This window comes from Manis pentadactyla, chromosome 14 (assembly GCF_030020395.1).
Source record: "Manis pentadactyla isolate mManPen7 chromosome 14, mManPen7.hap1, whole genome shotgun sequence".
Lineage (NCBI taxonomy): Eukaryota > Metazoa > Chordata > Mammalia > Pholidota > Manidae > Manis > Manis pentadactyla.
The window spans coordinates 33126532-33154367 of NC_080032.1; the positions used below are offsets into that span (position 1 = coordinate 33126532).

At 44.0% G+C, this 27836-nt stretch overlaps 1 protein-coding gene across 2 annotated transcripts in view; it reads right to left on the minus strand.

The window, feature by feature from the left end:
- Positions 1-24365, minus strand: part of STAC (SH3 and cysteine rich domain) — a 130520-nt gene extending 106155 nt beyond the window's left edge. For both annotated transcript variants that reach the window (XM_036921566.2, XM_036921565.2), the window contains exon 1: positions 24109-24365. In XM_036921566.2, coding sequence (XP_036777461.2) covers positions 24109-24192 — 84 coding nt within the window. In that variant the 5' untranslated portion in view covers positions 24193-24365. The remainder of the gene's footprint in view (positions 1-24108) is intronic.
- Positions 24366-27836: the final 3471 nt, after the last annotated feature.

Here is a 27836-nt window from a genome sequence, read left to right on the forward strand (position 1 = left end):
CAGGGAGTGGTAAACTTTTCCTGTAGAGAGTAGATTGTAACTATTTTAGGCTTTGAGGACCATATGATCTCTATCACAACTACTCAATCCCATGATAGAGTATTAGAAGTGCCATAGACAATGCGTAAATGAATGAGCATAGCTATGTTCCAATAAAACTTTACAAAACCGGCAGTGAGGTAGATTTAGATTGCAGGCTCTAGTTTGGGGACTCCTTAGTCTAGAGGGAAGACTGATGCTGGTAAGTGCAGGGAGATGGACATATGGGAGCACGGAGCACCCCCCACATCCCCATACACACACAGGAAGTTGTGGTGCACAGCGCAGACTACCTGCCTCATTCCCCTTCCTCATCTAAGGCTATACCTTCTCCCTGGAGGCATGGCTGGTGGATGGGAGGGGATAGGCCCCATATTCTTGCCTCAGTTTGGAACAACTCTGACAAGCCACCCTAGGTGCACAACTCTGCACAAAATTGGCTGAGGCCTTGTTGTGACCACACTGAAATTTAACATCCCCCTGTGCTCAGCCCTGCCTTCCTCAGCCCCTCTGGGATTTGCTCTCAAGAGTACCTCTCAGTAGCTGCCTGTATGGGCTTCATCTCAGGGTCTGTGCAGTGGAGCAGATGTAAGTGGGCCATTGCCCCTGGCCTGCCCCTGGGGGAGGGGCTAAGGGCGGGGAAGGGAGGCTTGCAGAACAAAGTTGTGTCTTAAGGAACTACTAGGACTGTGCAGGAGGAAGTGGCGAGAAGCAGAAGTGGAGAAGAGACTTCTGGTCCACAGGCAGAGCAAGGACAGAGATATGGAACCGAATGCCCGAAAGATGTCCTTAGTTGCTGCAGTGAGATGGTGGCTGAGAGGCTGGTGAAACGTGAGGCTGAGTCAGAGGTGGAGCCTTTGTCCTGCAAGGCCTTGAGGGAACACGCGGTTCACCCCCAAGGGAAGGGTACTGGCCTAGAGGTAGCGGGCTGGTGGGGGGATGCCTCTCTGTCTTCCGACCAGGAGCTGCTTCCCTGGAGGGTGTCCTAGGGAGTCTGGCTCAGGGAGCCACCAGACGGAGGCAGTATGAAGACCCTCAGAATCTAAGACTATGGTTACTGTGCTTAAGGTTTCAGGGAACACAGTGGAAGAAGGGGGGCTCGGAGACCCTGGCACCGTAAGTCAGGGAAAGCACACTTGGATCAGAGTGGAGGGGGCGAGGAGGGAGAGTGGGGCCGGGGGGACCCACACTTGGGGCAGAGCCAGGATGAAGAGAGGCTGCTTCCGCAGTGAGACCCAGATGGGGCCTCATCAGAGCTGGGGGCCCGGCAGTCCTCTCGGTTGGCGGCCCAGTGTGCGGGCATTGCGGCCTCACCAGAGGAGTCGAGTTCAATGCTGCTTTCCCAGGACCAGCATCTCCCGAAGCCCAACTAGACCCTTGAAGCATGGTCTATGCTTTCCTATTTCATGTTTTTTTTTAAAGCAATATATGATCTTTTAAGCAATTCAAAGAATATAGAGGTATTTGTAATAAAGTAAGAAAATTGCTTTGTATCACTTCTACTACCTTCTTTGTATTGCACACAAACAGCAACCAGTAACAGTCCAGAGCCCCTAATACCAGAACAGTGTCTTTGAATTTGCTAACATTTACTTTTACTTAAAAATATCTGTCATCTATTTATCAACTGATGTATTATTATTTCAATACTTTGTACATAAATGGATTATCCTACATATTTTGCCCTGTGACTTACTTTTCCCATGTCAGATTATCGACATATACATAAGAAATCTCACCAGTACTTTTACATGCTATGGATACAGTGCATTGTACTTAATCATAACATTGATGGGAATTGGAGGCTGTCCTGTTTTTTGTCAATAAAAAGCTCTGTTGTTATAGGATTGGAACTGAGTTTAAGTATTTATGTAGAGTGGATTGACATCTTTACAATATTAAGTTTCCTTATGTAAAAACTGTCTGCCTTTCCATTTATGAACATCTCCTTACAGATCTTTCTATGATGCCTGCATGTTTCTTCACAATGGATGCACATGTTTTGCGTGCAAGGTATTTCCTAGGTATGTCATAGCTGTTGCTGGTGTAAAAAAAAAGTTGATGAACTTTGTGTTTTGTAATTTGAGCTTGTAGCATACAGGATTGTTTTACTAGACATGAGAGTTTCAATTGATTATTTGAAAAGATAGACTTTCCTATCAATTGCTGGTAATTTTGTGTCTTCAGTTCCAATATTTAATCTTTTTGCTTATATTTCCTGTCCTGGAGCTTCTAGAGCACTGTTAACAAAGGCAATAGGGCCCTGCTCCTGCATAAGGGGGCTCCTGTTCCCCACTTCCCAGGCCACTTGCTGCAGTTTCCCAGTACAGACTCTTCAACAAGTAAATAAATCCTGGCTTTCCAGGAATCCTTTTCATAATGAGGAGTTCCAATTGATTCTCCACCAGTGGAGACCAAACAGATTTCTAGTATTTTCATCAAAGGAGGAGATTACAAACATTGTTTTAAGATTTTCATGCCCTTGCCTTCCAGGGTACAGTCTCCTTGGTTAAGAGAAATTCATTTTTTAATATACCGTTGGCTTTGACTGCTTTCTCCAGGATTTAATTCGTATCTATGCTCTTTCAGGAGATGTGTTGATGACTTCCTCTTTCAGAGCCACCTAGCGGCTTGATCCTGGACCCCAGGTGAAAGTACTTGCCCTAGACTCTGGAGCCACGGTGCCTTGTAATTGCTTGCAAGCTGATGCTCCTGATTCTCATTTAAGGAAGGTTGCTGGCTTCTAGTTTCTGGAAAGCTTTAGGGACTTTTCTCTATTCTTGAAGTTTGGAAATGTCATCGTGATTCTGCTAAGTGTGTATAAGTAGGGACTGTGGTCAGGACTTAAACTGCCTGGGTGAAGAGCAGACACTCCCTAATAGGGACTCGGTACACAGCACCTGCTATTACTATTTGCTCTAAAGGGATTTCACTGTGCCCGCTGAGGGGATCCCCTGCCATGGGACACACACCTGCACTGCTGGGTGAGTTACCCCAGGGCTTCTGGCCCCTCGCTGGACAGTGGGCAGAACAACAAGATCCGTCTGGGAAGGCTATTGTGAGGATTAAGATAAAGCATGAGAAAAGGTCCGGAGTGGCTGGCCGGGCCATGCTAGCTTCCCTCCTTTCTCCTGCCTGCCCTTTCTCTCCTCTTCTTACCACTCTCCCTCTCCTTTCATCCTCCCTCCTCTTCACATCCTGTGTTTCCATTATTATTATTTTTGTTGATGTTATTGAACTAGGATGTGGACCATTTATTAATCTGTCTAGTCATTAAAAAACTTCCTTGTATGCCTTTTCCTTGGCTTGCAGGAGATAAGATTTGAAAGCAGGTTTCCTACAAGCTTCTGCTTTAAGAATGTGGGTATGGAAGGGGTAACACCAACCAACCAACCAACCAACCAACCAACCAACCAACCAACCAACCAACCAACCAACCGAGACTCCCATCCAGAAGAGGACAGGGATGCCAGCAGACTGGAGCAGCCACAGACCCTGGAGCAAGCCCTTTCTCTTTCCCAAGCCTGGGCCTCTGCAGTTTCATCTTCGGTAAAAGGAGGACTAGATGAGGTGATGCGTGTGGGTCACCCTGCACAGTAACTCCTTGGGAAATGTCTGTCCCCTGTCCCTTTCCCCCTCTCCTGCCCCATCACACTCTGCTGTGGGGACCATGATGCAGGGCTGGCCTCATGGCTGCACAGCCTGTGTGTGGATGCACAAAGGCCTGCACTTAGAAGGGCCCGCATTTCGTTTAATTCTCTGCTGTTGCTATCTTGAAATTCTTAATAATGTCTAAACAAGCAGCTTGATTTTCATTTTGCACAAGGCCCCATAAATCATGGCTTTGCTGGCTGAGCCACAGTGTGTGGAAGATCCTATCTCTGTCTTCCTGATGGACGGAGAGGAACCAGCTCCTGGTGGCTGGCTGGGGCTGCAGCTCTGCTGGCCTCCTTTCCATGCAAGTTCCTAAAGCCTCAGGAGCGGGCTTCCTGGACTCCCTGCAGCAGTCCTAGCTAGAGCTCCAGTTTGATATCCTTGCTATTTTCTACCCAGGTCCTTAAGGTAGCCTTCTGCAAGGTTTCAGAAGTGAGGTGACTTTTGCCTTTTTGTTAACGGCCACTTTTAAGGAAGTAAGCAGTTTGAGCATAAGAAAACCTGTAGGAATACGCTGGAAAAGGCAGACTCATGCTGTGCATGGAGGAGAGTGTGTCCTTGAATGTGAAATCCCTACTGAGGAAATACATAGCTGGGAGGCTCCCTGCACCCTTTGTGAACCTTCAGTTGCCCATCCATTTATTTCCAGAGAGGACAGAGATCAGTTTTCACTAACCAGTGTGACTCCAAAATGTAGGGACAGCAACCTTTTCCTGGTTGTTTCAAAATGAACACGAAAGGTTGTCTGGAGGTTTGGGCAAGTTAGTCTCAGGTATATGAAGCCAACTTCCTTTGCCTTCTTTATCGAAGTCCACAGCTGGGGAAGGAGGTAGGGGGTGTGTGAAGGGGAGAGCTGCTGGGCCAACCCGGTGTGGTCTGACATTTCCCTCTTGCCAGCTGAATGAATTCTGGCCACCTGTGTGGTGACAGAGGCTCTGGCACAGCCCTTACATACGTGCAGACCATCTTGAGTCAAGAGAGTACCTGTTGTGGTTACAATCAAAGCAGTCTGTGAAGAGGATGGGTACTCGAGGCGTGCTGAGTGGGTAGTCACTTGTGGCAGCAGCCTGCTAAGGGCAGTTTACCAATAGGGTCAGCATCACCTGAACCTTGTCAGAACTCCAAGATCTCAGGCCTGACCCTGGACCTACCAGACAGAAACTCAGGCTAGGGTCTAGGAATCTGCGGGTGAATGGGTCCCTAGCTGATGCTGATGCCCACTCAAGTTTGCAACCAACTGCTCTATGACGTCCTTTGAAGATGCTCATAAGGCTTCTCAAACCCAGCCTAAATGCCTCACTGGTCTGTCCTGTGGGTTACAGTGTTGTTTGTGTGACTGGGGGAAGACCTTCTTTGCTCCAGGTCTCTGCTTCCTGGCCCTAATATCATGGCATTGTCTGTGGTGATCTCAGAGGTTCCTTCCACACTGTATTTCCTATGCTCTAGGATTCAAAAGGATCCATTGACCTTCTCAAATGGTTATGTAACACATGGACAGATGATCATTTGACACAGATGAACAGCTGTTATAATGTACTCATCTCTATACCTTTATCTCCATTTCTGTTTCTCTAACATCTCTCTGGATCTGGAACATGGTAGCCCAGGTTTGGAGACCTGAATCTGACCCTTACCAGCTACTTATTCTCTGTCAAATTGGGAAGTTGCCTACCTTGCAGGGGATGAGACAATGAAAATAAGGTGTTTTGGGCTGCGTCTGGAACACAAAAGCTTCCAAGGACAGCCACTATCACTTTGTTGCTTTACCCTCTATGACCTGAGCATTGTCCCCATCCTAACCCCTTCCCTCCTCTTATTCAGTTCCCCCAACATTTCCCAAAGCACTGAGTCCCCCATTTTGGGTGTGGCTGTATGAGGCACAGACTGTCAGTGGCTGGTCAAAGCCACTAAACTCGAGGCACGATTCAGGCTGATGGATCCAAGGACTGATTCCAGGGCTGGACTTTGGTTTGTCCCTGACTTCAAAGTCAGCTGGGGGAGCTCTTCTAAATGCCTATGGGGGTATGTGAACTGACTTGGCTAAAATCTTTCCCAGAGCCCTGACTTAGCTGCCCCAAAGCACAGGTTTCTCAGAGGTCTTTATTCCAAAGCTCTCAAGGATGGTCACATTAGAGGACGAAGCACTAGGCTGTCTTGGAGGAGCCAGGGCAGAGGGGCTACCTGTCCTCCAGCCACTTCTGCACTTTATACTGGACCACCGAAATCTAGCCAAGTCCTGTCCGTCTCCCTGAAATGTGTCTGGGGGTGGAGCGTGGAGCATGCCATCAGTGCCCTGCCGCAGATCCCTAGGGTACCCTCCTTTGCTATATGATGCAGTGGAGTGAGGGGGCTAAGCAGCCAGATTCCCTAGCCAACAGCTCTTACAGGCTTTCATCAGGTGTCTATCATACTTTCTTCAAACATATCACCCTGTTTTGACCAAAAATATCGGCATGGAAAAGGTAAATGGCTGCTCTGGCTAAGGCAGCACAGGTAGAAGCCAAGGGCATTGGGAGAGGGGGGCAGGGCTGCCCCACCCAGATCTTCTCCATGGGGGCCCTTCACCCCTCTCCCAGCTGCTTTGGTTTGCAGATCACTCTTTCCTGCAATAACTGCCCTCAGCTAATGGTAACTGCCTCCACTGGGAAATCATGCAACCTCCCCATCCCTCTGGGGCCACAGACTGACTGGTGCAGAGTGAAACAGTCCTGTCCTGTTGTGGATAAAATGAGAGTTCCTGTGGCCAGGATTCTCACCTGGCCCTGGTTGACAAGCTCACTGCACACCTGTGGGCAATACATGGCTGTTGACTCTATATAAACAGCTCCGCCCAGTGCTCTGGGCATGACACACTGGCAGAGCTGCAAGGCTGCAGGAGAGCAGAGGCCCAGAGGATGGCTATGTGGGCAGAGGGGCCCAGAGGACGGTTGTGTGGGACGGCTGTACAAGAGGCCCAGAGGAGAGTTGTGTGGGATGACTGTGCAGGCAGAGGCATCCAGAGGATGGCTGTGTGGGACGACTGTGCAGAGAGGCCCAGAGGACAGCTGTGTGGGACGGCTATGCAGGCAGAGGGGCCCAGAGGCAGAGACCAGCTTGCTGCCTGCAGACTCACTCTGAGTGAATGGGATTCTAGTGACTGACCTGCCACCTGGAAATAAAGTTGGGTATAACCCTTTCACCCCAAGAATGTTTTGCTGTCAATTTCTTTGGTCACATTAAATCCACAGCGAACTTGCCTGGGGCTGAAACCCACTGACAAGACACCTGTGTGCTGGGGTATGGACCACGCTGTGGTGCGGTTCATAGTCCTGAGCCACAGTGCACATCAGGCCAGGGCTTTCCTGAGACTCTGTTCTTGCTCTGCACCATTTCTGTACCTTTCTTCCTGTAGGTTTCTCCTGAGAGTACACCCTCAATAAACCACATGCTTCTGAACCCCATGCTTTGCTTCTAGAGATCCCCAATTTAAGGAGAGGGCAAGGGAATAAAAACTAAATAAACTCAGCACCTTCTGCAGCTACAGCAGCTCTGTATGTGGAAACACGCTTCCCAAAGCTGGACTGATATGACATCATGAGTCTGATCACTAGGCTGAGGTCAAAGCTGTGGCCCTCCTCCTCCTTGGCCTCCATCTGCTCCACAGCTGCTGTCCAGGGCCTGGGAGCCACGTGCATGGGCTCTGGGAGTGAGAGTCCAGTGCTCTGTGCAGCTGTCCAACCAGGTTGTGAACAAGGGAAGGTCCAATTAAGAACCAGAAAGGGTCCTGCTGAGAAGCTGGATTGCTTGGCATCTTTCTCTTGGCTCCTGATATACAAGGTTAAAGTATCTCCCATCCTCAACCCCATCATTCATTACAAATTAGGCTGTCAGCTTTCCACTTCCCGCTGCCTGTGAAAGTCACCCTATTGGCAGGCTATTGAAAGGAACTTTGCCAAAATAATTCTAACCCCAAGAATAAATGAATAAAGTGCATATGAAACAACGTATGTTGCCTTCTCAGACAAGTCCATAAAATCCATGAAATTCTAGAGCACCTGAGTTATCAGAACCAGCCTGAATTGAAGTTATTCCTCCTGGAAGAAGACCATTCAAAGTGATTAAGAGTCTGCACACTTGAGAGGCATCAGCGGGTTGAGCTGTGGTCTGACATGAAGCCTCCTGATTTTACATCGTGTCCTCCCTTGTATCCAACACAACAACCATGACGACATGGTGTAACTTTGCAAGGTGGATGTGTTTCCCTTTTGCTCTTTTTTTTTCTTACCTCATGTAACTTATTCATGGAACATTTTATTTTGATCATTTATAGGCTATATTCCTGAGTAGAAGTGATAGAGCCCCAAAGAGCAGTTAGAAAAAAATCCACGCTACAGAAGATGATGACAACAGAGATTGATATTTAGAAATTTATCTTTTCAAGTGTTAATTGTAAGGTCAGGTCCTTAGGGGATGATAACCAGCAAACCGATACAGATATTAGGCATCTGATAAAAATGTATTAATGAAACAAATGGATACCAGCAATTTGAACTTAATCAACTTGCCTTTTAAACAAGAATGAAGAAATATCAAACCTATCAGGAACTCAGCAACTGCCTTGTTGAGTTGAAATGCATATAGAAAATACAGTCAAGGACCAGGATATGTGAACAAGAAGTCTGCTGAACTACCAGAAGAAATACTAAGTAAAAATCAAAAATAAAACCCCAAACACTAAAAAAACAAAAATCCTCTATTTACTTCCCTGATAGCCTATTAAGGTCAGCTTTCTGTTTTGTTTTAAGGAACATGAACTTCCATCTAGCTTGATTATTTACTTTCCAATACGAAAGCAAATTAGAAGAAGCAAGTTAGAAGCCTCAGGGTAGCTTGCAGAGAGGGATGGTCTTTGTGTAGGAAGAGTTAGAAAAATGTTAGAATCAGAAACATAAACTAGGAGAGTATATAGTAGTATGGAGTCATTAGTGTAAGAGGAAAAACTCTCCTACATGAAAAGTTCAATAGCTGGTGTTTAAAATGATGATTCTGTGTTAATATCCCATTGGAAAAGAAAAGTACAACAATAATATAATTGTTTTGAAATTTACAAAGCATCTTCAGCCCTGTTATATGTGAATGAAATTCCATGTGACATATTCGGCTTGTAAAAGCAGGGAAAAGTTAACCAGTTTATAGAAAGATTCGCAAGCAAAAGTCTCAATAGGGAAAAACTGGGAATATAAAAGGACATGTTCTCTGTTATAAGGAAGGCTTGACTTTTCAGGATGATTCCTTTCCTGAGCATCCTTGCCTGATAAGGTTTCTCTGTACTTTTTGTGATAGAAAGAACTCCTTTCTCCAAAAATATGAAACTCTAAGAAATGTTTCTGGAAAAAAAAAAAAGCAACTAACTTGGTATAATAGAATAATGTAGAATCAGAAAATTATCCCTAGAATTTTTAATCATAAATCTAATTTAAAAGATTTATTGTATTTGTACCATGTGATTTTTATCATTATGTTTCCAAGGAACTTTATCTCAAATTTCTTAATGAAACCTAGTCGGAAAATAGTGTTCAATGAACAGAAATTCAATTTATAATTGAGTTTCTGTATGTACAGCTAATCATATATACCCTACTTGATGAAACTTTGGCTCAATATCTGCTAAAAATATGTAGTTAACAAAATCAGTCTGAAAATCTCATCAAGCTTATTTGACTCCAGGGTAGGGACTTCCATTGTGCATTTAAAATAGGATTAATCAGAACAGGAGGAAAGAGACTTTTTCCAAAACTATAATTTGGGAGGTTTTTCTATTGCAGATATAATAATCATAATTTACCAGAAAGACTCCCTGACTGAAGGAAATTATTACAAACCAAGGTATTTCTCCTGTTCCACATGCAGTTTTTAATTTTGTGGAGAGATGGTCTATACTTATAGAAGCTAAAAATCAGAATATTTTCTTATTGGATGACTGTATACCTTATTGCCATATTCTGGCCACATGAAGATATAAGACTATAGACCTCTGTGACTAACAACCAATCCTTATAACTAAACATTGTCTGATAACCTACATGGACCAAGCAACATAGCAGAGAAGAGTTTCTGGAAAGCAGTGGAATTCACAGTCTTAATTCTTGATGACCTTGTTTGCTTCTCATTCCCTCCTGCATCTTATTTTCTTCACTGGTAAAATCAGCTCTTATGCTCTCTTGACTTCCTACCCCACTCTTTGGGATTTTTCCAGCCTCTGATCTTGGAATTCTATTCTTACTCCAGCCATTCACTGACTGTATGATCTTTGGCCAGATAAGCATCCTCCTGGTTGAACCCAGCCTCCACACTTGTGCAATTCTTTGAAGATGGTTGTCTTGAGAGGAACTAGACACACTCGCTTGTCTTGGAAAGTCCTTCCATGCTTGCTTTCTTCTCTTCCTTCCCATTTTCTCTGTCATTTTCTTAAGACTGGTTTGTCCATCTGCCTGGCCTTAGGTTCTCTCCATGCTAATCGACCTTCTGTTTCACTGTTACAACATTAATGGCTCCTCTTAGCCTTACCCTTCAAATTTAAATCCCTTTGCCCAGTGTCTAAGACCTCTGTCTGACTTGCTCAACTTTCTTGATTGTTTCTTTCCCATATACAATATCAGTCAAGTCAATCATACAATTTCCATATTTGAAAGGTTATCTGTTAGATTAAGCTCATGTCTCATCTTCTTGAAGTTTACCATGACTGCTACCAATTTATGTTTGTATAGGGTTTTATGGATCATAAAGGATTTTGATACATGGATTTACTCTTTGGAATCATCCTTCGTTTCTTTTTCCCTCACACCTCACATCACATTCATAGCAAATCTTGTTGAGTCTATTGTCAAGATCTATTATAAAAATTATCACTGGTTAAATATTCCACTAACATATGCCTGGTCTAACATAACACACCATTATCCCCAATCTGGACTACTACAGCTTTCTAACTGGTTTCCTTACTTCTGCTCTTGCTATGCCACATAGTACCACTGCCTACAGAAGCCAGAACAAGCTTTGTAAAATGTAAGTCATGTACTGTCCAGATCCTCTTCCTCCCTAGCTTTCTAAAATGGTCATCTCTTAAACAAAATCTAGATTGCTTAGCATGGCCATTAAGGTCCATAAGATAGCCAGCACTGTCTATAAGAATGTTCTACAATGATGGAAATGTCCATAATCTGTGGTGTTTAATACAGTAACCACTAGTCACAGGGGACTACCAAGTACTTGAGATGTGACTAGTATGACCAAAGAACAAAAAAATTTTTTTTTACTGTAATTAGTTTAAATGCAAATTTAACTAGCCACACATGGGTAACAGCTATACCACACTGGACAGTACAGATCTAGCCCTTGGACTCACTTCTCTGGATTCACCTTCTGATGTTTTCATTCTTGTTCATTCAACAACAAGCACCCAAGATTTCTTGCAGCTCTTCAGAACAGATGCTTGTTCCCACCTCAGAGCCTCTGCCCAGATCTCTCCCCCACCCCACTCTTACCCTAGATCTTCAGATGTTGGCTTATGCCCTCACTTCATCCTAGTCTTTGTCTCAAAAGTCACTTTTCCATAAAATCCTTCTCTGGTCACTCAAAGTAAAATAGCTCCTTCATGTTACCCACCCCACACTGTGCTCTTCTAAGTAACTTGATAACTGCCTGAAACAAGATTATGCATTGTTTTCACCTTGTTTATTGTCTGTCTTCTCTACTTTCTCCAGAAGTGTGGGTATGGAGTAGGTGAGAAATTGGCTACAGGCAAAGTGAAGGCTTCACACATGATTCTGCACACTGCAGGGGCAAGGGAGCTCGGGGTGTTTGCAAGGGAGCAATTGCGAAGATGTTAAAAAGGAATCTGAGAACCTAGAATGCTTAAGGGACAGAGAAAAGAGGGTAAGATTTCCAATTTAAAGGATTTTATGCCCATGGAGGGCTGGAGTATTATTGGAATGGTAGAAAGATACCAGGCGGTGGTTGCATGGGAAGCTTGAAAGGGAGATTCTGGAGATCATCGTGTGAAGTCTTGGGAATGGTCACGGAAGGGGACAATGACATGGAAGAGAGTGGAAGACAAGATCTTAGGAGGAGAAAGGTTTAAGGACTGAAGAAGTCAGGCATTAGGAAAAGTCATCTGCAGGATATGAAAATCACCCATGACTAAGACAGGAGTAGAGGCAGAGTGAGTCGGAGTGAGCAGCCTCCACCACCACGGAGGACCTACAGGGCTGGTAGGAGACTGCTGGTGCTAGTGGCGGGTGGAAGAGCCTGAGCACGTGGATTTTAAAGCTACGTGCTTTAGAGCAGGAGAGGCAGGGTCTGGAAGCAGTAGGGAGGGGGCCTCCCCAGCTACCAGGCCAGACAAAGCAGAAAAGAGCCACCACGTGTGCAGCCTCAGGGGAAGGACAGGGTGTCAGAGAGTTAAGAGTGGAGGATACACTAGAGAAGAAGTTGAGGAGAGAGAGGATTTTGCTGAGGAGTGAATTCCAGAGTGGGAAGCGGAAGCTATGGACCACTGGGGAGCTGGGTCAGTAAATGCACAGGTTACACAGCGAGAGAGCAAGGGTTTCTTCTGGAGATTGATGTCACTGGGAAAGGGGGTATTAGGGGAACTCTTTGCCAAGGTCTCCTTGTTCTGATAAAGACGAGAAGGTTGGAGATGGAGGACGGGAACATGAGGGTCTCACCAGGGGCACACAGAACTCTGTACCTCTTTTCCCTAATGCCCCTTATTTCAGTTGGAAGGGCAAGGGAGCCCAGGGTGTCATGATGCTCCCAGGCCTGAAAATGTGTGAGTGAAGCTTCAGTGATAAGGGCCATTAGAGATAGGCAACAGGTACAAGTTTCATTTTCAGATAAGTGGAGCTCCCTCTGGGAGCCAATAGATATCTTGTGTCCTGTCCACCTGCTACCAGACAAGCTCTGCTCAGGCCCACGGGGGTGGTCAGAGATGACCGGTTTTCTGGCGTGGCTGACTCCCTGAACGATGCTCTTCTGTGGATGATTCATGAGCACACAAGAAGAACTGCGCTGGCATTTGAGTCAAGAATGGTAGCTCATTTGAGGGTAGGTTGAATTTAAAATGCATGGAGGGCATCCAGACGGGTATCCGAAAGGCAGCTGTGTATGGAGCTCAGAAGAGCGATGTCTGTGTTGGATTCATATCTGACAGTCATCAGCTGGTGGATGAAATGAATAGAATAGGTAAGATGTTCCAGGCGAAACCCAGAGAGATGATGGAGGGCAAGAAGGGCTGAGGGCTGACACTAGAACACTAGGGAAGACCACCATTTAAGTGATGGGTGGAGGAGTAACTGATAGCTAATAGGACCGGAGGGGAGCTGTTCCAGCTGTTGGAAGGAAATCCAAGGAGAGTGAGAGACATCAGGAGGGGGCAGGGAGAGCTGCTCATGGTGAGGTGGAAATGTGAGCACTGGTGCTCAGCACCCCTGACCCCAAATCCAGACCTAAGGGATCAATGCTGCAAGCACACAGAGAGCTAGAGAAAAGGGTGTTCGCAGGAGAGAGCACATGAATTCCTGCTCGAGGGAGCAATGAGGAGATGAGATTGAAGGAAGGTCCCAGGGCTGTTTCTACAGAAACTCATCTGGAGGTGATGTGCAGATTTAAAGGAAATGAGTAATTTTCTGGCAAAATGCAAGCCAACAAATCTGGCTTATACCCAGTTAGAAAAAAAAGAAAATAGAATAATAAAATGGAAAAACTGCTTTCAAGATTTATTTTAAAATAGGTGCTAGGTTTTGATATTACTGGCAGGGTTTTTTTTTTTTCAAACATTTCAAGGGAGATCAAGGTTCTACACACTGTTCCAAAGGAAAAAAATAAAATAATAAAAACAGAAACATCCATGGACATCTTCCTAAACCATTTTTTTTAAAGATTGGCACATCCTTTAAAATAAAATATGACCTAGGTCACAAGTGACAGTTATAGAACAATCTCCCTTATGTATATAAATGTAAAAATAATAAAGTATTGGCAATCAAAACCCAGCAGGTTATTAAAAGGATATCCCCATGGCCAAGTAGACCTTTTCCAGGAATGTAGGAAAAGTGTAATACTATGTTATCTATTACTCTAATCTATCATATAAAGAGACCAAAGGACCAAAAAAAATCACATAATAACCTTGATACTTGTCAGAAAGTCATTTGGAACAATTCCATATCCATTCTTGATGAAAATTCTTAGTAAACTAAGAACATTACCCATCTTTGGCACAAGAAATCCTGTCTCAGTTTAACTGCGAACATGAGTAGGGAGTCTGGAATCTGTGTAGAAGGAGGTCTTAAGGAATGATTTAGTTGGAACTAGATTTGTCTTGAAGTTAAATTTGCAAAGCACCACCTTATATTTCTGAGGCTGAAATGTGTAAATTTTCAGTAGCTTCAAGAGTGGCTGGAGATACGAGATGGCTTAAGAGAGCCACCCTATAGCACCAACAGTGCGCAACATACACTTACAGATAATGTGCACTTACATTTAAAGTAAGTGGTGGCATCTGTAGTCACTCAGGTACCTACCCAATACCTCCATTAATATTTACCATATTTGGGGAGTTCTAAAGCAATAAATCCCTATCCCTGCCTATCCCACTGCAACCCCCCCAAAAAGAGAGAATTGTAGTCAAAGAGGTAAAATTATTATTGTAGACATTATCATAACCTAATAAAATAGCTAGCATTTATTATGTTCAAGTGATTAGCACACACTAATTAACTGAACCATTAATTTAATGCCACAGAAGGGCATTATTATGCTCACTTTACAGACAGAACAGTGAAGCTCAGGCAAGTCAAAGGGCAGGGAAGCTTGGTAAATGGCATCTCAAAGGGGCACACTGGGATTTGAGCAGAGATGTTTCTGACTCCAGAGTCCATATGCTCTGAATCACTCAGTGATACTGCATTTCTTTATTAACAAATAAGAAATGGGATCTAAAAGACCTTAGATCACAAAATTAATATAAAACAAATTTCCTATATGTCAGCTCGCACCAGTTAGAAAATAAAAGAGGTGATGTATAATAGACACCTGGACTATAAAATGTCCAGGGAATAGCTAACCGAGAATTGGGCAAAAGTATTTAAAGGAAATCCCCAAGCATTTATGAGAGGCATAAAAGACGTTTCAATAACTAAAGATATATACTATGTTCCTGGATGAGGAGTTCCACTACTTATAAATATTTCACTGAAATGATCTTAAAAGTTCCATGCAATTATTTTCAAAATACTATTTTTATGACATAATGGGAAAACAAAAAGTTGAGTGCACCTAGATTAAAACTCCCAGGAGGATACTTGTATCACTCTATAAAGCTACAATAATTAAAACCTTTTAATAGTAATGCCAAAGCACAGTATAGTATCAATACAAAATCATCAGACTTTAACAGATGATTCTAAAAGAGAACCTAGTACATATTACCATTTATTACATAATGAATGTAACATTTCAAATCAGTGAAAAAAGAACGAATTATTCAACAAATAGTTTTAGAAATACTTATTAGTCATTTAGAAAAAAAATTAGATTTCTTCCATACCACATAACAACATAAATTCCAGATGGATTAAAGTGAAAAAAGTAAAAAGTATATATTAAGGATCTAGAGAAATGTGTCTTAATATTTATCTGCTCCCCGGGAGGGGAAGACCTTTCTAAATATAAATGGAAAAAAGAAGCCATAGTTAATAAATTTGAGACATTCAAAAACACAGCAAAATAAATCTTCTATGTTGAAAATGTGATAAAATTTAAAAACAATTTCAATCTGTGAAAAGGTTAGCAATGTATATGAAAGATCATGATTTTAATATTTATAAATAATTTTTTAAAAAACCTATAGGAAACAGATGGATGCACTGTCAAAATAGACAAGGATATAAATAGACAATTCACAAAAGAAAAAACAAATAATTTTTGAAAGTATAAAGAAAAAAACCTCTATAGTGAATAAGTACAATTAAAATAATAAGACAATTCAATACATCTTTGTCCTTCAAATTTGCTGCTTTAAAAAGCCGTGTTACGACAACTCAAAAACAAAAACAACTCAATTAAACAAGGGGCAAAGGCTTCGAATGGATATTTCTCCAAAGAAGATATACAAATGGCCAATAAGCACATGAAATGATGCTCAACATCACTAATCATTAGGGAATTGCAAATCAAAACCATAATGAAGAGATACCATTTCAGACCCTCTAGGAAATAAAAAATGGAAAATAACAAGTATTGATGAGGATGTAGAGAAACTGGAGCCCTTACGCATTGCTGGTGGGGATCTAAAATGGTGCACCATTGTGGAAAACAGTATGATGAATCTTCAAAAAATTTAAACATAGGATTATCATATAATCCAGCAATCCAATTTCTAGCTATATACCTAAAAGAAATGAAAGCAGGGGCTTTAACAGATATTTGTACTCCCAAGTTCACAGAAGCATTACTCACAATATCCAAAATGCTGAATCAACTCAAGTGTCCATTGATGGAAGAATGGATTTAAAAAATGCAGTGTATACACGCAATAGAATATTATTCAGCCTCAAAAAAGAAGGAAATTCTGGCATATACCACAACATGGATGGACCTTAAAGATTTATGTTAAGTGAAATAAGACGGTCACACTGGGACAAATAGTATGTGATTCCTCTTATATGAGGTCCCTAAAGTAGTCAAATTCATGGAATCAGAAAGTAGAATGGTAGGGACCATGGACTGGGGTAGGAGGAGATGGGGAGTCCCTGCTTAATGGTACACAGTTTCAGTTTGGGAAGAAGAAAAAGTTCTGGAGACAGATGGTGATGATGGTGGTGCACCAATGTGAATGCATTTAATACCACAGAACTGTACACTTAAATATGGCTACAATGGTAAATTTTACATTATGTCTATTTTTCTACAACTTAAAATTAAAACCTAGGGGGATTGGATTTGGAGGCCCACATGGAGTGGAGATCTGAAAAAGAAAGAAAGAATGAACTGGAAACAAATTTTCTCACCAACTCAGGTTGATGATAAAGAAATCTTAGCCTAGACATAGGCAAATGATAGATAAAATTAATTCATTAATCAATTAATTTAAAAAATCCATGAGAATTCATAATCACAGATCTGCCCTCACATAAACTTGGGGCTCAAATTTAGACATACAACTTTGAGAACTCCCCAAAACTGAAAAAGTAGCATCAAATTAGGTTCTCAGCTAATGATGTCCTGGGCACATGGCAGAAGCAAACAGTCTGGAATGGAATGTACCTTTGGAAGAACTAGAATAAACATTCTCTCCAAGGAGATGTATAGATTTAATGTGATCCCAACCAAAATCTCAGCAGGTGTTTTTGTGGTAATTGATTAGCTGATCTAAAATGCTTATGGAAATGTGATTTGACAGTTTTGACAAAGAAGATCGGAGCTGGAAGGTTTACTCTTCCAGATATGAAAACTTTAAATAAAGTCACTATATTGAAGACCATGTTATACTGATACAAGAATAGAAAATAGAGCAAGGTGGCAGAACAGAAACCTTCACATAAATTGGAAATACAGTCACTCAGTTATGGCAAAGGTAGGTGTGCAGTGCCCTGATGAATCTGGGCTCCTACTTCACACCATACCAAAAAGCAGTTCCTAGTTGGTTATAGACCAAGTGGATTATAAATGGCAAAACAATAACATTTCTAGGAAATCATACAGGAGAATACCACTATGCCTTTGGGGCAGGCAGAGATTTTATAAGCAGAACACACAAAAAGCACTCACAACCACAAGGGGGAAAACTGATAAATTGACATTAAATAACCATTTCTGTTAAGAAGAGAAGAGGTAAGCCACAGAGTAGGAGAAGACATTTGGAATACATTTATCTCTCAAAGTACTTGTATCTAAAACATGTGAAGAATTCCTACAAATGAAAAATAAAAATAAGAGATGACCTAATAGGAAAATAGACAAAGGCTTGAACAACTACACAAGAGATTATGCAAATGCTAAAAGGCATAAAAATGCTAAACCCATTAGCCAATGGGGAAATTCAAGTTAAAACCAAAGTGCAATACCACTAATCAGTCCCCTGCGAGAATGGCTGAGATGAAAACAATGGACAATACCAAGTGTTGATAGGATGAGGAGCAGATGGAACTCTTCTGCATTGTTGGTAGCAAAAGTTCCAATATCTACTAAAGCTGAACATATGTGTACCCTACAACCCAACAATGTAGCTCTAGATGTAACCCATCAGGAGTGTCACAAAGATTACATGTAAGAACGATCATGGCAGTATTGCTATGGCAGCCCCAAACAAGAAACAATACAAATGCCCATCATCAGTAGAGTGGATCAATCGTGGTCTATTCCAATGGCGGAATGCTATACAGCAATGAAAATGAAAATTGCTACATGCAATGGTATAGACGAATCAAACAACGTAATATTAAGTGAAAGAAACCAGGCATTAAAGAGTACACACCATATGACTCTATCTATACAAAGTTCAAAAACAAGGGAAATTAATTTATGCTGTTAAAAGTCAGGGTATTACTTATCTTTAGGAAGGCAGGGACAGGGTTGGGATATGAGGGAGATTTTGGGTGCTGGTAACATTCTATTTGATTTTTGCGTTGTTACCTAGAGATCAAGAGTTTTTATTTTTTTGAAAATTCATTAGGCTGTTAATCCTACAATGTGCGTACTTTCTGGTATGATACCATACTTCAAAGTTCAGTGAGAAAAAAAGCTATTGTATAATCTTTATAGGAGGCACTCTGTCAGTGCGAATAAAAGACCTTAAAATATTTATATCTAGACCTACCAATTCTACTCCCCATGAAATTAATTAGAAATATATGCAAATGTATCTGTATCAGGATATACATTTTAACACCTTTAAATGTGTGAACACCGAGAAAAAAACCTAAATATGCAGTCAGAAGGGATTGATGAAATATATGTGGTACAACAATGAAATAGAATATTGACCATCTTTAACATTCATGTTATTGGTTATCTAAAAGTATGGGGAGACATTCGGTGGAAGAAAAAACACAACATGCATTTATGTATAACACTATTCCAATTTTGTTTCAATGTGTGTGTGTGAAAGGAAATGAAAGAAATAAAGCAAAAAACTTAATCCTCATCTCTAAGTTGTTGTGTGATAAATGGATTTTTTCCTCTAATTTTTCTGTTTTCTAGTTTTCAATATTGAGTACTTACTACTTTTATGATCAATAAAATAAACGTAAGAAGGGCATAGTTAACCTTATAAATCCAGCCACATCTGAGTAAAGCTTAAGATTATTTGACAACAAGCAGGACAATAGCAGGCCACCTTTGCCAGAGCCATTTTTTCCGACTGAAGTGTAAATAAGAAGTGAAGGAGAGAAAGTAACTATCAACGATTCCTTCAAGCACCTTGGTCAGGAGGGAAAGGATCTTGCTTTCTTTGACATTCCACAATTGTTATAGTCTAGACCAATGTTTCTCAAACTTGCCTGCACAGTGGAATTATTAAGGAAGCTTTAAAAAAAATACTAATGCTTGGGACCCTCATTTAGAGATTTCCATTTAGTAGGTCTAGCCTATAGCCTGGACTCCCTAAAGTGATTTGAATGCAAAGTCAAGATTCCATTTTCTTTCATCTTCTCCCCTGAGTAGAAGTTAAGTTCCTTATCAGTACTAGCTTCATCTGTATGTGTGACATGCGCTGGGCACAAAGTAGGCACTCAAGAAATAGTTGCTGACTGATGGATACAGACCTTTCTGGGAGATGCAGAGCACATCCTCTTGGTTAGAGAGGTTAGGTCAGTTCTCCTTAGTTTAGGCAGTGGTCCAGGTTCAGAGAGGACCGTCCAGAAATGAGGGGGCACCCTGGTCTGTGGCTCCAAAGGGACACTGTGTAACTTATGTCACCTTTCAAAATGGAAGTCACATACCAGTGAGTCTATGGTTTATCTTCCTAGGATGCAAAATAGCTAAGACAAAATTTCTCTGCATTCAGTATCCTAACTAAAAGTCCAAAGGGAGGAAATCTCAGTTATACTAATGGAGTATCAGTTTCAGTTACTGAAATTATTTCAGTGATGACACCTGGAGTTGGCCAGTGACAGAACTCATCTAATTTGAAGCAGGAAGACAAAGTAAACAATATTTTGTGCTTACAAATGTTTACAACATAATAGGTACAGACTTACCAAAGCCATGTCAATTGGGTATTAGCAGCCTCATTTCTAGAGATTAGGAAACTGAGGTTCAGATAGACTAGGCAACTTGCCATAATCACAGAGATGGCAACATGAGAAAAGATCTGAACTCTTGTCTATTTGACCTCAAAACCTACACTCTTTCCACAGCATCAAAATGTGACCATGAATCATATGAGGGATGGCAAAGTGCCTTCATACCAAACCTTCCTATTAGATCCTTGGAAGATTTCTATGTTGTCAGTAAGTCAGTAGGAGAAGACAGTCATTGACATGCGGGATGCTGACACGTGGCATTTTACTTAGTATTCAGTGGTGTCTGTCAAGCACTTAGAACACAAATTAAGTTGTGGTCTTTCTGGAATAGTTAGTGGAAAGATAGAAGGGTGAGGTTCTTCGGTGGCTTTCAAATGCTTTTGACACAACCAATTTTATGAGAATAAAATCCACATCAGCTACATTACTTCTTGTTCTTACAGGAATTCACTCTGAGGAAACTGTACCGGGGTATCCAAGGCCCAAATGGGGCTCTTATGCCAGGGTGTTGCCAGCGATTTCTTAGGCCAATCACTGCCCCTCTCCTGAGGCTTCAATTTTCTCAAGAGAGAAAAAAAGAGGACATTTAACAGACACTTTATTGGTCTGATATAAGCTATGGATCCTTTCCCCGAGTGATGTACACGCATGATTTGAATGACAGTTCTGGTTGTTTATAGCTCTCCCAACAGACTTCATAGCCCTCCAAAGAATATACTGAGCCATGGCTGAAAACACTTGCTGGAATATGTGGTAATGGGATTGTAGTCATGTTTACAAAAAGAGCCCTTATCTTTTAGAGCTGCGACTTGAAATATTTATGGATGAAATGATTTGATGTGGGATTTTCTTTGTGTGGGGAGGGGTGGTGGTGGTGGGAATAACAGATGAAACGAGTTCTTCCATGATCTGCCCATTGGGGAAGCCAAGTGATTCGGTACGTGACGGTTCTTTACATTGTTTTCTCTACTTCTGTGTATGTTGAAAATTTCCATAGAAATAAAATAAATTTACACAATAAACATTATCCATAATTTTAAAAATTATCCAGAATAGATGACCTCTCATGCTTCCGATTCTAATATTCCATGATCTAGCATTCTAAGGAATTTGCAAAAAATGCAGGCTTCTGGAAACATCTGATGTTCCCAGGGCAGTCAATCAGCATCAGTCTTCTTCCACTGGGGCCTCTGGACTAAAGTGTTTATTGCAGCTCCATTTTCCAGATGATTCTGTGATTTCCCATTAAAAAATTTCCATAGAAATAAAATAAATTTACACAATAAACATTATCCATAATTTTCCGTAAGGATATTTTTGGGGAAGGGTGGCGAAACAAAATGTAAAGAAGATGGACAAAAATTGGTCTTTAATCATTTCGCAGGATAACGTGGCTCAACTGGTTTTCAAAGATTTTTAAGATGAAAAGACCAACAACTGCTGCTGGGAATGACGTTTAGAGGCCTGCAAACTATTTTGTTAGGATGTTAGGTGAACCAGGAGGATGTAAAGCAGCCTGCAAGCAGTTGAGAGATTGCCCTTCAGAACCACGCCCCCTGGGCCCCTGTCTTGCCTGTGTCACTCAACTCACTCACCTAGCTTTCCTGAGCTTCTGCCTTGCCATCCATTAAATGGAAATAACACGCAATCTCCCTCATGAGGCGCCTGTGAAAGGCCAAACTGTGTCTAACAAATAGCAAGCATTCAGTGGATGCTCACCTTAGTTCTGCTAAATACGTAAAGCTAGAAACCGATTTTTTAAAAAAGCTGTACAATTACAGATTAACATGTTATCAATAGTTGTCTCTGGACTGTGAGCCAATGGGTGATTTTTTCCCTTTATTTTTGTCTGGATTTTGCAAATTCCTACAAAAAGTGTTTGTTACCCTTATAACCAGAGACAAAAAGTTAAGAAAGTAATTTTAAAAGTCTGTGGTGAGAAAGCTCAATGCCCAGAGGGCCTGAACCATGCTTGCCCCATGTGGCATTTTCACAAACGGACCACTTCAGAGGAAACTAAGATGGGATGACTATTAATGTCTTGTTCACACTTTCCGAACCAGGCACTCATCTTCACAGTGGAAGAGGCTTGTAAATGCCAATGAACTTTCACACGTGGCATTCCTGGTGCAATGCACACAGCCTTCCTTTGCTCCCAGTTCATGCCATCCTGTCCCCTTCTCACGCCTTCCTCCACACCAGCAGTTTAGCCTTTCTGAGGTTCATGGACTCCTTTGAGAACATCATAAATGCTATGCCAGGGAAAAATGCACAGGCACAGTACTTGGCATTCAATTTCCTAAAGTTCCTGGGCCCCAGTAGCCCATCACCACTGATTAAGAACACCCAAGTCAGGGCAACAAATTTAGGAATGTATAAACACTTCAGGTGTGTAGACTACTTTGAGAAAAACTGAAATGTACAATTTGAAGCCATAAGTCAAGGAAATAGGTGGTAATTACGGGTGTTACATATGTAGTTTCTGCTGTGCCAAGGAATTTACATTAGGATATCTATAAATAGCAAATCCATACAGTGTGCTTGAATCATGTCGCTGTATACCCGAATGCTAAGCCTACGCGGAGCGCCCGTAGTGCAGAGCAACAGGCCCGATTCACCAGGTTTAATATCAGTTTCACTCTAGGGTGGCTACACTCACGTTCAGTATTCGAGGTCACCTTTGAAGGCCACTATTCCATATCACTTGGGTATTTAATGATGAATGACGGACAATGATGAGACACACAGACACTTCAGTCAGAAGAGAGGTGGCATGTGTGTGGGGGTTGTGAGATGGCTTTGTGGCTGATATCTGCGTTAGATATGGCCCATCTCCTTATGTCAGGAAGGAAGTGGATAAACACTGATGGGAGTCTTTCCACTGCACCGAGAAGGCCTTTAAGTCATCTCAGCTCTTCCTTACGATGATCTTGGAAGGGAGGCTTTGCCCCATTTTCAACTAAATTTTAGAAAAGGGGCACACATGCCCCAGATCAAACATTTATCAGGAAAAAATTTAAATTAAATAAAAATAATGCAAGGCTCTCTGTCTTGGATTACCGTCTTTGAAGGTTGACTTCCGAGGCTGGGATTTGGCCAGTGCCCAGCTTCCCTTAGACAGAGAAACACTTAGCTGTGGTTTGATCCTGCTAGGTTGTCAGTGGCTTCCAGGGACGTGTGTCAAGAGAGACAAGGATGGGGTTTTTCTTGGCTCCATCTGACCTGCCTTCCAAACTGGGGTCCCCTTTCCTTCACCCCTGTACAGAGACTGCTCCGCATTGCAAAGATGTTCCGGCAACTCACTAGGAGACCTGCATACAGGGCGGCGAGCCCCGCACCTGAAAAGCCCCTCAATACAAACTCCATCTTAAGGTTTCCAGGGCAGGCTGAGATGCCATTTGGCATCTCCTGCCCAGCAGCCTCATTGTAGTTGATCCTCTTTCAAGATTTCCAAACATGTGCCCGGCACCCAGGAGAGTTTCAGAGGACGAGTAACAGTGACAGAGTGCTGCGGGGTTGCTAGTGAATCAGCGTAACTCGTAAGAGCAAGTGTAAGTTCCCGAGTGTTAACTTCCACAGGAGGTGGTACAACTTTCCTGCGAATGCGGCCCTGCCCTGATACGCGCCGGGTCTAAGGTTGGCGACGAGCCGTTAAGCCAAGGGGTTCTGAGACCCTTGGGACGCAGACGACCCCCGCTGGCCCGCCAATGCCCGGCTTTTCTGGGGGAGTGTCGCTCTGTCCATCCCTCAGCCTCCCAGCCGCCTAATCTCTATGCACGCCCTGGGCATCGGCGGGGTCCCAGCACCGGGTAGCCGCGCCCTGCCGCGCAGGACACGCGCGCGCCCCGAGCCCCTCGTGCGCCGCCCGCGCCTGGAGAGCCTCGCTTCCGCCGTGTGCCCTGCGTGCGCCCCCCGAGCCCCGCGTGCGCCCCCGGCTCTGCTACCCGCGAGCGCCCGGCTCCGCGCGGGGGAAGGGCGCAGGCTCATGCCGCCCGCTCTCCCGTCCCGGGGGCGCCCAGAGCCCCAGCCTGGTGGGGACGGTCTGGCCTCGGCGCCAGCGCCCTTCGGAGGAAGCCAGCGGCCCGACGCGGGAAGGAGCGAGCGGGGGCCCCCAGACGAGAGCGCGCCGTACCTTGGACTCCTGGCTGCCGGTGGACGCAGGGGAAGGCGGCTGCCCGTCCACGCCGTCCTCGCGGGCGCCGCTCGGAGGGATCATCGCGGCGGCGCGGGAACCGCGCGGCTCCCGGGGACCCGCAGGCTCGCCCTCCTCAGCTCTGCGCTGCGCGCACTCCCATCCCGGCCCGGCCCGGCCCTCCGCCTCGCCTCCCGCGCCCGCGGCCACCTCGGCGGCGGCGGCAGGCGGCGACGGGCCCCGGGCGGCGGGCAGGGCTGGGCGGGGGCCGGCCCGGGGGAGGGGGCGGGGAGGCCGGGGCGGGGCGCGCGGCGGGGCGGGTCATCCTCGAGGGCGACAGCGGGAACCAGACCGAACGCGAACAGAAACCCGTGGATGAGTCAGCCAGGAGGGACCACCGGCCCCAACTCCCTCCTTCCTAAGGGAGACAGTGACTTAACCGAGCTATTTATAGGTCAGTGACGAAGTCAGGGACCGGAGCTGGGGTTCCCTGGCCTGAGGGCACTCCACTTTCCTCCACTCATCTGTGGGCCAGAACAGAGAAGCTGGCACTGTGTTGTCTGCATCCTCATTTTGTTGTGCATGTATGTGCTAAATCCTTAAAGGTTTTGCCTTATTTAATAGGGTTGGGCACTGTCACTTGCATTTTATAGATGAGAAGACTGACGTTTTAGGGAGGCTTAAGTAATTCGGTCTAAATCATTGAACTATACATGCTGGAACTGGGATTGAAACCCATTTTGGTTTCAAAATCCATGATTTGTGGACCATAGAGCCTCAAATCTAGGCCAGATCTTCTTAGCTGAGGAGCAACTGGGTGTTGCAGTTCAGCAAGGAGTTCAGGGCTGTTCACAGGACAAACCAGTCTGCCTTAACAGATCTTTTCAAAACATAGAGTTGTTCCTACAGGAAAAAGGGGCAGAAGGATCCAGTATTTTTGAAGACGCAACCACAGGATGCATGGGAAGGAAATACATTTGGATATTTAAAAGACTTTTTTCTTTCATGAACACAAAGCTCCCTCCTTAATTTTCTAACAAAAAACTATAACCTTGTGTTCAGATTCCTTGATTACCTGTACATGTTTGCAAAGCCAGCTTCAGGGGTACACAACCTGAGCAGTCACACGGAGCCCCACACTTGGTTGAAAGATTTTCTGTTAACCTCTTGAAATTCCTAACGATATTTGAACAAGGGGCCCTGCACTTCCATTTTGCACTGGACCCTGTGAATTATGTATCTGGTGCTACATGTTAGTCTTAGTCCAATTCCTTCCCATGTCCTTTGGGAAGAACCCATTACTCTCTCCATCCTGGCATCAACTGAAAGCTCCTGCTCGTAGTGCCAGCCTCTAACGGGGCAATCACCTCTCAGAGTGGCTAACCCAAATGGCCACAGCTTTTTCCTCCTTAAAACACAATTCCTGATTACTCGATAGGCTGAAAAGTTCTACAGCCTAAGTCACAACAGTAGCAAGGGGAGCACTCAAGAGAGCAGCAGTACCAGCGCATCTTTGCCAAACATCTCTTCTGTGCCAGACACTGTGCTGGAAAAAAAAGATGACAGAGCAGAGAGAAAACATAGCTTAAGTCTGTTATGCTGGAATTTGGAGCCTGGTGAGGGAGATGGAGATTAATTAAATCACACATGCACATGCACATGCACATGCACACACACATACACACACACACACACATACACACACTTTTCATGAACTGTGATGAGGAAAAACACAGGGTTCTAAATGAGTGTGTGCAGATGCAAGGCCTGAACTCCTGTGAGGCCAGAGAAGTGTACTCTGAGAAAGTGAAGCCCCGCCAGGATCTAAGCACAATTCTAATCTCGGTGGGCGAGCACATTGCACCTTACAACAAGATTTTTTTTTTTAAGAATTGAAGAGCAGCTGTAAGATATCACCCTTCATTTTAGTAAATGCTCAGCTCTGATTAATGATAGTCATTAGCCAACAGTATAAGTTTAAATGTTGTCCCCCTGAAATGAATTTTAAAGAAGCTAGTACATCCTTCCTCCTCACGCCACCCCTGTCCTAGTTACTGAAATCCTTGGTCTGATAAGCAACAGCTACCTTTCCTAGGGAATTGTGGAATTACCTGTGGTTGTTAAAGCTAATCAAGTCTTTGCTCATGCATTTCACATAAACCCCTTCCTTCCCATGTTTCTTATCTAGCTATATTCTCTTACTCTTCAAAACACATCTGCGAACATTTATTACTCTTGAAATCTCCTTCCCTGATGCCTTTGGTCTGACCGAGATTCTCAAGCCTGTGCCCTGTTCTCATGGCATCCTTCCCTAAGTAATCGGGGAAGCTCCCTGTCCTGCCCCTGGGCTATGAACTACACTGGGGCAGGGACCACGGCCGGCTCCTGTCGTCCCCTCAGTCCCTGACATGGTGTTTGCTCACAAGATGAGGGAGGGGAAGGCTGCTGCCTCTGTAGCCCCCCTAAGCTCTCAGATGGCCAAGGAACTTGCTACTCCAAGTGCCTGCCACACAGAGTGAAGAGAGATGCTCATAAAACACACTGGGATTTAAAATCAAACAAGCTCCTTGTTATGGAGGATTTTTGCCTCTATTAGCTTGAGAGAGAATCTTAAACTGAGTTCATAGCTATCTGTGAACATGGCTTCATTATGTGGATGGAGGTAAGGAGGTTGCCAAAAGGAAATTAGGGTCACAGCTCATCTCTGGGAGCAGGAGTGGGGGTGGGCAGAAGGCTGCTTGTCCAGGTCTGTGGGGAGAGGGCCACTGGCAGAAAGGGGTGGCGCTGTATTCCTGTAGGCTGCCCTGAGGCACTGCTGCTTTGGGAACAGATGGCCAGGCCTGATTCTAGCTCCTGGGGGACGAGATTCCCCCCACATGGTTACGAGAGCCAGCCCTAACCTGGTACTGAAAGGCATTGACATATTGGCAGCATGCCTGGGGGCAGTGGAAAAGACTGATGTCTCCATGTGCTGGAGCTCAGTGGATGGGTGACTAGCAAAGTGATCCCTTGAGACACCTGGCCCCATGCGAGATCCCCCTCAGGACTCACAGTCACACTGGAGTGAGACCCCACAGAGGCCTGGAGGTCCTTCATCAGAAGCTGCAGTGGTGTTTTAGGTATGGCTATCGAGATGACCGCATTTCTCCTGTCAGCTGGTGAAGCCCATGAAAGTTCAGGATGCAGATGACCATCCTGAAGTCAGAGCCCATAGGGGGGCCCTGGGACTTTGTGGATTCCCTTCATGGTCCACTTCTCTCTGGTCTTCGGTTAAATACCAAGAGAGCAGAAGTGTGATGTGCATAGGAACCTACCTGCACCAATGTGAGCAGGAAGCTCCCATTCTGGTTCACTGACTCCTCCAGTAGTCTGTAAAGAGGGCTTTTGCTGGTCGAGTGCGGCTGCCTTTTGCGGTAACACTGCTGAGCAGAAGAGTGTGTGTGGCTTCCGACCCTCTCCCATTGCTCTGCTCCAAGTTTGGATAAGGAGATGGGACTTTCACTCTATGGACTTTGGCTTCTTCTGGAGACATTCAGTAGAAAGACACGATCAAGGCTGTTTAATAAAACAGCCATACTTAGGAAGGATCCAAAAAAGAATAGCAAGGAAAGGAAGAGAGAAGATAATCAGAATGATGTGGGATGGAGAAGTGACAAGCCTGAAGGAGAGACATTCTCTACAAAGGGACGGTTTTCAAGGTCTGGTGCATCACGTGGTCATGGATAAGG